At 37.6% G+C, this 12112-nt stretch overlaps 1 protein-coding gene across 1 annotated transcript in view; it reads right to left on the bottom strand.

Moving 5' to 3' along the window:
* Positions 1-12112, bottom strand: part of LRP1B (LDL receptor related protein 1B) — a 1834206-nt gene that overhangs the window by 762376 nt on the left and 1059718 nt on the right. The window contains exons 24-25 of the mRNA XM_052653145.1: positions 5523-5720; positions 3908-4112 (exon numbers count right to left, since the gene is read on the bottom strand). Of these exons, the coding sequence (XP_052509105.1) occupies positions 3908-4112; positions 5523-5720 (403 nt within the window). The remainder of the gene's footprint in view (positions 1-3907; positions 4113-5522; positions 5721-12112) is intronic.

The raw sequence follows: 12112 nt of genomic DNA, 5'->3' as shown, positions 1-12112 counted from the left end.
CTGTATGCGAGACAGCAAAAGAGACACAGATATAAAGAACAGATTTGTGGACTCTGGGAGAGGGAGAGGGTGGGATGATTTGGGAGAATGGCATTGAAATATGTATACTATCGTGTAAGAAACAAATTGCTAGTCTAGGTTCGATACAGGATACAGGATGCTTGGGGCTGGTGCACTGGGATGACCCAGAGAGATGATATGGGGTGGGAGGTGGGAGGGGGGGTCAGGGCTGGGAACTCATGTACACCAGTGGTGGATTCATGTCAGTTCAGTTCAGTCGCTCAGTCGTGTCCGACTCTTTACGACCCCATGAATTGCAGCACGACAGGTCTCCCTGTCCATCACCAACTCCCGTAGTTCACTCAGACTCGCATCCATCGAGTCCGTGATGCCATCTAGCCATCTCATCCTCTGTCGTCCCCTTCTCCTCCTGCCCCCAATCCCTCCCAGTATCAAAGTCTTTTCCAATGAGTCAGCTCTTTGCATGAGGTGGCCAAAGTACTGGAGTTTCAGCTTTAGCATCATTCCTTCCAAAGAAATCCCAGGGTTGATCTTCAGAATGGACTGGTTGGATCTCCTTGCAGTCAATGTATGGCAAAACAAATACAGTGTTGTAAAGTAAAAAATAAAAAATAATAAAAAAATAAAAATAAAAATTTTCCAAAAGAATATAAATGTCTTTGGAGATCCTATAACTTTGATGCTCAGTCTCCTTACATATTTCATGAAAAATTTGAGGAATAGGGGAATAGTTACTTTTACTTTGCTCTCCGTCTATGGGGTTGCACAGAGTCGGACACGGCTGAAGTGACGCAGTAGCAGCAGCAGCAGCAGTCTATTTTATGAAAGGTCCAATGTCTACAAGTGTCTATGAACTATTTACCAAAATATACAATAAATTTGAAAGCATTTTAATGTTTGTACGACCTTTTTAAAATTAACTGCTACATTTTAAATTTAAATTTACAACTAAGCTCTAAAGGTGTTTACATGAACCTCATATTTTATCCATGTCAATCTTTTATAAAGTAATTTTAAATAATAAAAATTCTATTATATTATGATAAACCTATAAACTTTTCATTTATTCAGAGAGTTAAGTGAATTGGTACTGTCATTTGAACTTTGGTCATTCACACCAGAAACAATTTTCCAAGCATTATTTCTTCAAATGTTATATAAAATTATTACCACTGTAATTATAATTAGCCTCACAAGTTTGTAGTAGCAATTAGCAAGGGAAGACATCATCTTTTCTCAGAAGCATTATCAGGTTTTCCCTCCCTGGAGGCTAGCTTTCTGTCCTAATTTTCAACTCTTAGAAACTGTTTTACTTCTGGAAATCCCCTTACATCATTGAAATAGCACTTAATATTTTCATTTAAATAGTATCTGTGGATTGTGTTTGTTTTGCATTTCTGTTTTCTTTTTCTTCTCTCAGGTTGGCTATTCCCCAAACAAACCGAGATAAATAAGTTTATTCTAAGCATTGTCAATTCAAAGCTATAGAAAATGAAGCTTCAATTCCCAGATCAACTGCTTTGTTTGATCACGGTATTTTCAAAAATTTTATACACCTGTTTTATGTGCTTGTTTTCTTCTCTGTGTGTGCCCTTTGTATTTTGTGAAGCAGTCAGAGTTCTTCTAACATAATGGTACACTTGCTAAAATTATCATTTTCTCCAAAATATTGCTTTCCCTTATACAGAAAGTTTCTCATGCAGATAAGCTGCAGTTACCAAACAGGTACGTCTAAGTCATGAAAAAATCCACACCAGTAGCTATTACATTGAGGGTAAAACCCTCTGTTGATGGCAGACCTCTGTGGGAAGTAAAATGTCAAAGTGGGCCATCTACTTGCACCCTCAGGAAGAGTCTGTTTGAGAAGGAAATTTCTCATAAAACACGCCTGATCTCTTTCTAGTGAACTGTTATCACAGGAGTTAAGGGGTGAAATGGGCCAAGCATAAACTATAAACTGGAGGACATACCTTCAGCCTAAAAGGTTTGCTACTGCTCTGTTAGTTGTTGACAGACCTCCCTACATTTTCAAGAGAAGCCAGAAATCTAGAATTGTATTCCAAATCTTTCAAAATTTAAATTTTGGCAACTAAGTCAAATAAATGCAACACACTGTGGAAGGTAAAACAAACACAACAATGACAGTTGCCAGTTTGAAACTAGCAACCTTCTCTACACAAGCTACCTTGCCCCTTTAATGTCTATATCTGAAATGAGGAAAAGGAAAACAAACAAAATTCCCGAGCTATTGATTTCTGGGTTGCGCATAAAACAGTGTACAAAGAAAAGTGTGTGGACCAGGAAGCTGACTTAAACACAGGTTCCCTTTTCTCTTCTGCATCTCATTCAATTCCCTCCTGACTGACTCCCCTTTCTGACCTCCATTCTTCTTGGTCCTTCCTAGGCTGTGTATTACTTAAAAGTACAGAGCAAAACAATTTTCCTTTCTATCATCCTTTAGACTTGACAATCATTTTGGATATATAAAATAATCAACAGTAATAACAAAGTATCCCAATATAGATGAGTTATACATTATATTTCACATTCTGTCTCCTCAAAAACAATTTAATTAAGAGACATTACTGTTCCTGATGTTCCAAACAGAATACGGAGCTCTAAAGGAAGATAATACACTTGAGTAGGTTCTCCAGAGGATAAGTGACTGAGCAGTGCTGGACCCTATTCTCTGGCCCCGAATCCACCGTCTCTCTTCTCGTCTTTCACAAAGGACTGAAGGGAAGCAGTGAGGCAATAATCTGGATTACACTTTTGACTTTGTCTTCCAGAATAATGTGTCTTGTCTTTAATGTCCCTATAGCCAGCATCTCACCATTGGATTCCTTCAAGTTTAATCTAATTTTCTTTTAAACTATCTCCAAGTACATACAAATACAAATAAAGGGTGAGGTGGTTAACACTTGTGACTGGACCAAAGACTGGTCCTGTGGTTTGCAACCATTAGACAAAATTACAGCTACAGCATCTCTTTGGCAGGTCAAAAATGAATTCATTAAATTACCACTTCACTGGGTTCGATACAGGATACAGGATGCTTGGGGCTGGTGCACTGGGATGACCCAGAGAGATGATATGGGGTGGGAGGTGGGAGGGGGCTTCAGGGTTGGGAACTCATGTACACTTGTGGTGGATTCGTGTCAATGTATGGCAAAACCTACACAGTATTGTAAAGTTAAAAAATAAAATTTAAATTAAAAAAAATAGAGTTACAGTATCTTACAAAAGGGCCTAACGACCATATTTAGGAAAAAATGAAAGTTTTCTCCTTTAAAAGTACCTATGTAAGCAATTTTATATCAAATTCATGGTGACAGTCTAAAATTGGTTGATATATACATCAGCTTCCCTGGTGGCTCAGACCATAAAATAATCTGTTTGCAATTAAGGAGACTAGGGTTCGATCCCTGGGTCAGAAAGATCCCTTAAAGAAGGAAATGGCAACCCACTCAAGCACTGTTGCCTGGAAAATCCCATATACAGAGGAGCCTGGCTGGCTACAGTGCATAGGTTTGCAAAAAGTTCAGTGTGACTGAGTACTGAGCACACATGCATAATTGTAGATATAAATATAAACATACATCTATATATACAACCATCCACAAGTATGCTGCTAAGTCGCTTCAGTCGTGTCTGACTCTGTGCGACTCCGTGGACTGCAGCCTACCAGGCTCCTCCGTCCATGGGATTTTCCAGGCAAGAGTACTGGAGTGGGTTGCCATTGCCTTTTCCACAAGTATATACACACATATTTACATGCACAAAATAAGCACTTTGACTTCTAATTTATGAGAAAATTGAATCCAATACTAATTTTAAAGGTAATATTTTATGCCAAAGTGAATCTATGAAAGGCAAACTTCTTTACCCAAATCTTGGGTCCAAAGCGATGGCCCTGGGGTGTTCCATAGCTCCTGCAATGAGTGTAGTTCTTAAGGAACCATCTAGTTTGGCCACTTCAATTTGGTCCAGATTGCTGTCTATCCAGTATATGTTGCCTGCTATCCAGTCAACAGTCAATCCTTCTGGGGTAGCCAGGCCATGTTCCACAACCACTTCAATAGCACTGACACCTACAAAAAGAGAGAAACCGACACTAGCATCCATTCAAGTGACCCACTAAGCACTAAGGAAAAGGCGTCCTTATCAGCAGTATTAAGTATTTAATATTATATTAACTTTGAGAGATATAGTGTAAAAGTATTACCTGACACAGAGAGACATTAAGATGGCCCCAAATTTAGAATTAATGATGTTTCCCAGGAAAGGTCTTTAATCTCTTAAATCCTTTCAGTGACAGCATAACAGAATTTTTAAACAACTCTGAGGCTAATAACAATGTTTAGGTTGCAAAAAAGTTATGTCATGTTTCTGATTTTTTAGGCAGAACAAGAAATTTTAGAAATGATAATGACTTGCTGGTTAAAATCAGTGTAATGCAATTCAAACACTGACCTTCAGGGAAGAATAAAAAGTCCACCTGGGGCAATCTGCATCTAGCCAGGCAGCTACTCTTTTAAAGCATGACTGAAAAGATCGATGTTATGGCATTTAGCCTTAAAAATAATCCTCAAATTATAGCTCCCCACAGATTTCTGAGCCAATATAACATTTCTGATTTGTATTTTGACTTGTAGAATATAACATGTTTGAAAATAAAGGAAGAAGCCTGTAGTGTGGGCTAAATAAAAATAAACAATTGGGTAATACCCAGAACTATTTTTATTTATGTCCTTCATTTCTTTTGGAATTAACACTTTATAGCTTATGACATTGCCAGTGCTTTTGTTAGACATTTTTTTTAACAGTTAACCATGTAAAATCATGGATCTAAACCTATCATTTGAAATTGAAATCAATACTTTGTAATATAAGACACAGATTCACACATCATAATTACATTGTGTTTGAACACTACCTTCTCCAAAATTGTAATGATGATTTAAGGAGCAATTTAGATTTTGATAGAAATACCTGGCCTTTGGAATGTTATACAGATCTAAGATTTTCAAGAGAATTATGACATATATTTATCCCAAGATCTTGCCTAGGAAAGCCTAGATTGGAAAAAGAGATGCCAAATTATGGGAAAACTTATTTAGCTCATATTAACAATCTTTGTAATAATTTATTATTTCTTTGAATGATGCTAGAAGACGAAAACCATAAAAAAACAAAGCTATTTTAACTCACAAAAATTATGTATAGTAATTAGAAGACAGTCATTTTTCTCTTTTAAATAAATTTTACCATTGAATATGCACCAAAATGCTCACAATTTGAAAATAGTGTGAATAGTATAGGCCTTCACCCCCCCTCCAACATATCGTCACACATACTTCACACCCCTGGATTTCCACATATGAGGGAGAAGATAAGAAACCAAAGGGTAATCAAAATTCCTTCTGATTACAACATATTTTTTCTGAAATTTTCAGTTAGAAATTAATCCCACAATTAAGTCAAAATTGTAATGGATGTACCTCCACTTTCAGAAAGCTTGCCCCGGTATATTCGGTCTTCTACAACATCTGTCCAATAAAGTAAACTTTGATTGAAGTGAAAGTCAAGTGCTATTGTGTTTCTCAATCCAGGAACAAGCAGACTATAGTCTCTTTTATGAAGATCAATTCTTCTGATCTCATGGCGAATAGAAAAGATGATGAATGCTTCAAAAGGATCTGAAAATAGATTTATGTTAACAGGCATATGGAAATATTTATATGCTTTAGCAAACAGAATAAAGTACTTGGGGTCAAGATCTATTTATTTAAAAGCACAATTTATTATGAATTTTCTGTCATTAGAGGAGCTACTTCTTATAATCCAAAATTTAAAAGAATCTTGAAAAACTTTGGTTTATTTGTATTTATTAAAATAATCTATAATTTTTTTTTATTCCTTGAATTTTTACATACCTGATTCTGATTTTAAAATAGAAGAATTGCTGCAATTACAAGACAGAATGTGAGATTTTCTGTTTTAGTGTCGTTTAAACTGACAGTTCAAACTTTAGAAATATTGCCATAGAAATTGCTAAGTGAATAAAACTAGCTCTGTCACTTTTAGCTCATCACATGACTCTAGATTCACAAAGGAGAGAAAACCAACAAAAGACAATTTATATGAAGAGAATTACTGGGCTTATAATTAGGAAGATGGTGGCTTTCTAGAAAACCCAAGAAAATCATATATATAACTTTTCCCTCACTAGTTTTTTAATCCTGGACCAGACCTGGAAGAAAGAGAAGAAGCTTTGAAAACAGATGTAAAATTAAAGTTTTATATTTTTGTACATAAAAAAAGAATGTTTTAATACTCAAAAGTTACTAAAATTACCATTTTGAAAAATATGAAGTCCTCTACTGTTGGACATACTGATATCTGTTAGACATGAATTCTGCTTTATGAATATACATTTTGAGGGAGGGACCCAGGCTCAGTAAGATTTCTCCTGTTTCCATGTTACTGTCAACCTTGTATGCTTTTTTTTAGGGAACCTTTTTCCTCTCCCAAATCTATACATGTTTGTGAATGTGAGCTATTATAATCACTCCTGGCCACAATGGTTGGCCTAAATAAGATCTAAGTCAGGAAGATGGGTTTTTAAACTTTCAGAGAAGTTTTCAAGTTGAGGAGAAAGAGTTTCTTTGCATATTTCTCAGCCGAATATTGTCATTCATGTCCTTGTACTTTAAGTCTACTTGTAGTATTGTAGGAGAAGAGAAAAAAAGCCTCAGAAACAAAAACTGATGACCAGGAGAAGGGCCATATCCTAAGAACATTCAAACTCATAGTTCCAGTTTTCCCTAAGCCTACCTCCTTTCTTCAAATCCCCTGTGCAAATGCATTTAACTCTATTGCACTTCATTAGAACTGGATTTTTGTCAACTGTAACCAGATATACTGTTCTTACTATGTATGTGTTAGTTGCTCATTCATATCCAACTCTTTGTGAGCCCATGGACTGTAGCAAGTCAGGCTCCTCTGTCTAAGGGGTTTCCCAGGAAAGAATAATCAAGTGAATTGCCATTTCCTTCTCCAGGGGATCTCTAAAACCTGGGATCGAACCAGGGTCTCCCACACAGCAGGCAGATTCTTTACCATCTGAGTCATCTGGGAAGTCACTTTGTCTTCTTATTAATCTCATTTCCTCAGAGATGTCTTCCCTGATCAGTTACCACATCTTCATTATTCTATTTCACTATAGCCTCTTTATTCTCTTTAGAGTACAATTTAAAATCAGTATTTCTGTTTGCTATTGCCCTTATTCACTGGACTACAAACTCTCTTAAACAGGATCTTGTCAGTCTTACTCATTATGCTGTCCCTAACATCTAGTATCTAGTTCCAGAAAAAAACATCTATTTCTGCTTTATTGACTATGCCAAAGCCTTTGACTGTGTGGAACACAATAAATTGTGGAAAATTCTGAAAGAGATGGGAATACCAGACCACCTGACCTGCCTCTTGAGAAATCTGTATGCAGGTCAGGAAGCAACAGTTAGAACTGGACATGGAACAACAGACTGGTTCCAAACAGGAAAAGGAGTACTTCAAGGCTATCTATTGTCATCCCGCTTATTTAACTTATATGCAGAGTACATCATGAGAAACGCTGGACTGGAATCAAGATTGCCAGGAGAGATACCAATAACCTCAGACATGCAGATGACACCACCCTTATGGGAGGAAGTGAAGAGGAACTAAAAAGCCTGTTGATGAAAGTGAAAGAGGAGAGTAAAAAAGGTGGCTTAAAGCTCAACATTCAGAAAACAAAGATTATAGCATCTGGTCCCATCATTTCATGGGAAATAGATGGGGAAACAGTGGAAACAGTGTCAGACTTTATTTTTTGGGGCTCCAAAATCACTGCAGATGGTGACTGCAGCCATGAAATTAAAAGACGCTTACTCCTTGGAAGAAAAGTTAGGACCAACCTAGATAGCATATTCAAAAGCAGAGACATTACTTTGCCGACTAAGGCCCGTCTAGTCAAGGCTATGGTTTTTCCTGTGGTCATGTATGGATGTGAGAGTTGGACTGTGAAGAAGGCTGAGTGCCGAAGAATTGATGCCTTTGAACTGTGGTGTTGGAGAAGATTCTTGAGAGTCCTTTGAACTGCAAGGAGATCCAACCAGTCCATTCTGAAGGAGATCAGCCCTGGGATTTCTTTGGAAGGAATGATGCTAAAGGTGAAACTCCAGTACTTTGGACACCTCATGCAAAGAGTTGACTCATTGGAAAAGACTTTGGTGCTGGGAGGGATTGGGGGCAGGAGGAGAAGGGGACGACAGAGGATGAGATGGCTAGATGGCATCACGGACTCGATGGATGTGAATCTGAGTGAACTCTGGGAGTTGGTGATGGACAGGGAGGCCTGTCGTGCTGCAGTTCATGGGGTCTCAAAGATTTGGACACGACTGAGCGACTGAACTGAACTGAACATCTAGTATCAGGCAAGATATAATACACACCAAGTCTCAGACTAGAAGGTGAGGGCCGCTCTTCATGTAGGAGAGTCACTGGCGATTTTTTTCACTGGAGATGAATCTACTTTAGGGAGCTCTGCCCAGCACATTAAAAATATGTGTTTGGATGATTAAATGTGGAGAGACATGAATTTATCTTAAGAGACTATCTGACAGGGAGCATGGGAGGAGAGAACTGCCACAATCAACAGAACCTAATCTGCTGATTACAATCAACCTACCTGACCTGATGCTGATCATACAAGTATAAGCAAGATCAGCCAAGATCATAAGAATGGTCCAGAAGTCCTGAAAACTTGTGAGCAAAAGTTATGTATTTGATTATGCATCACTGACTCAATCAATGGACGTGAGTCTGAGTGAACTCCGGGAGTTGGTGATGGACAGGGAGGCCTGGCGTGCTATGATTCATGGAGTTGCAAAGAGTAGGACATGACTGAGCGACTAAACTGAACTGAAGTATTATGGTTATTTATTGCACAGTATTGTGATATTTATTGCACAAAATTACTATGATAATATCTAAATGATACAAGATAACAAAAGTGCAAAATAATTAGTTCCAGATAGGTCCCAATAGAACAAATAATACTCATAAAATTTAAAATCTAGAATTTAGTATTTTTAAAATTTAAAAAAAAATGGTTGGTTTGTATCAATAAACCTTGCTTGATAACCTGCTTTGGCTATGAAACAAGTGTTAGCCTAGAAACATTCTTTATCTTTTCAAGAATTAAATTTCCTTACCTGTAAAATGAGTTCACAATAACCACCTTTCAATATAACTTAAACTGCTGCTATCAGAATCCAATTAGATGAAGTGTGCAAATTAGCTCAGTTGGCAAAGAATCTGCCTGCAATGCAAGAGACCCTGGTTCGATTCCTGAATGGAGAAGATCCACTGGAGAAGGGATAGGCTACCCACACCAGTATACTTGGGCTTCCTTTGTGGCTCAGCTGGTAGAGAATCTGCCTGCAATGCAGGAGACCTGGGTTCAATCCCTGGGTTGGGAAGATCCCGTGGAGAAGAAAAAGGCTACCTACTGCAATATTGTGGCCTGGAGAATTCCATCGACTGTATAGTCCATGGAGTTGCAAAGAGTCAGACACGACTGAGCAGCTTTCACTTCACTTCATGCAAGTTTGCTTTATAAGCTGACAATCTTCACAGTAAATACAAATGTAGACAAACTGTGATATAGTCAAAACTAATAAACTTGGAGTCAGAAACTGATGGTTTAGGACAGAGTTCTGTTGCCAACAAGCTGTATAAATATGAGAAATTTACTAAGACTCACTGATCCTCAATAGTTTTTGAAAAAAATTGTAAAATTTATAACATACTGAGTTATCAGGATAATTGAGGATTAAAAGTGTAACTACTTAATATCTTAATAAATATTTAATAATTACTATGACTATTCAGTTTTAGAGATCAAAGAAATAAGCAAAACAGATACTGAGTAAGAGAAAATGCAGGGTGATAACACAGTAAAAACAGTTAGATATTTCCTAGCACGTGCTGAAGATAATTCCTAGGGGCATTACAACTCTGAAGTGCCTTTCCTTCCTGTGGTTTGTAGTCTTACTTAAGCAGTAAATTATAGTGCAACAACCACTTGTGAGAAAAGTTTATATTGAATACTGTTAAAGGACAAGCAGTTCTTAAATCACAGAATGGCTGCTTCATCAAAGTATCTACTTTTTTTTTTATACATAAATACATGTGTGTAATCTAATCATAGTCTAAACTCCAGCATCATGTTTAAAGGAGAATCTCTGAAAGTAATCCCACTGCTCCTGCTAAGTCACTTCAGTCGTGTCCGACTCTGTGCGACCCCATAGACGGCCTCCCACCAAGCTCCCCCGTCTCTGGAATTCTCCAGGCAAGAACACTGGAGTGGGTTGCCATTTCCTTCTCCAATGCATGAAAGTGAAAAGTGAAAGAAAGGGAAGTCGCTCAGTCATATCCTACTCTTAGCGACCCCATGGACTGCAGCCTACCAGGCTCCTTCGTTCATAGGATTTTCCAGGCAAGAGTACTGGAGTGGGGTGCCATTGCCTTCTCCGAGTAATCCCACTAAAGTGAGGTAAAAGATCAGGATGTCCACTAATGTTTCATCTTTCTGAAAGTTTTAAATGATGTAGACAAGTGAAAATGTGTATATGTTCAGTAGCACAGTCACGTCTGACTCTTTGGAACCCTATGTACTGTTGCCGGCCAGATTCCTTTGTCCATGGGATTTTCCTGGCAAGAATACTAGAGTGAGTTTCCATTTCCTCCTCCAAAGGGATCTTCCTGATCCAGGGATTAAACTGTCATCTCCTGCATCTCCTGAATTGTGGGCGGATTCTTTACTTCTGAGCCACCAGGAAGATCCAGGCGAGAAAAAACAGAAGCAAAAAGTGGAAAGGAGCTGCTAAAAATAAACTACTATTTACAAGTTAAAAAAAAAAAAATGATACTTGGGAAATTTAGGATAATCAACTGACAAAACTACAACAGAAGAGAAAGAGAATTCAGTAATAAAGGTTCAGGACAAAATTTTAGAAAAAATCCCTAGCCTTCCTAAAAACGATACCAGCTAAGCCAAATTACCCTGATAGATCAATTGGCAGAATCTGTCTGCAATGCAGGAGACCCCAGTTTGATCCGTGGGTCGAGAAGATCCCTTGGAGAAGGGATATGTTACCCAATTCAGTATTCTTGTGCTTCCCTTGTGGCTCAGCTGGTAAAGAATCCACTTGCAATATGGGGGACCTGGGTTCAATCCCTGGGTTGGGAAGCTCCCCTGGAGAAAGGAAAGGCTATCCACTCCAGTATTCTGGCCTGGAGAATTCCATGGAATGTGTAGTCCATGGATTTGCAAAGAGTCAGACATGACTGAGCAACTTTCACTTTCAAGCCAATTTTAAAAAAAACAAAATTAAAAAAAAAAAACAAATGCACATTAGCAACAATTAAAAAAATAAAAAAATAAAATACAAATGGGAATAAAAATATTAAGAAATATTTAGAGTACATAAAGACATTATTGACTTTAAAAAAGGAACAGTATATAGTTTTATCAGATAGAGACAAACAAATAAACAATGCCCCAAAGATTTTGCATCTGCATGAATTAATCTATAAATTTACTATAATGCCGCTTATTTAACTTATATGCAAAGTACATCATGTGAAGTGCTGGGCTGGATGACTCACAAGCTGGAATCAAGATTGTAGGAGAAATATCAATAATCAGATATGCACATAATACTACCCTAGTGGCAGAAAGTGAAAAGGAACTAAAGAGCCTTTTGATGAAGATAAAACAGGAGAGTGAAAAAGCTGGCTTAAAACTCAACATTCAAAAAAATTAGATCAAGGCATCGGGCCCCATCACTTCATGGCAAATAGATGGGGAAACAATGGAAACAGTGACAGACTTTAATTTCTTGGGCTCCAAAATCACTACAGATGGTGACTTCAGCCATGAAATTAAAAGACACCTGTTCCTTTGAAGAAAAGCAATGACTAACCTAGACAGTGTATTAAAAAGCAGAAGCATCACTTTGTTAACAAAGGTCCATATAGTCAA

This window comes from Budorcas taxicolor, chromosome 2 (genome assembly GCF_023091745.1).
Source record: "Budorcas taxicolor isolate Tak-1 chromosome 2, Takin1.1, whole genome shotgun sequence".
In the NCBI taxonomy this organism is placed as follows: Eukaryota; Metazoa; Chordata; class Mammalia; order Artiodactyla; family Bovidae; genus Budorcas; species Budorcas taxicolor.
This window is presented reverse-complemented; position numbering and strand designations above follow the sequence as displayed.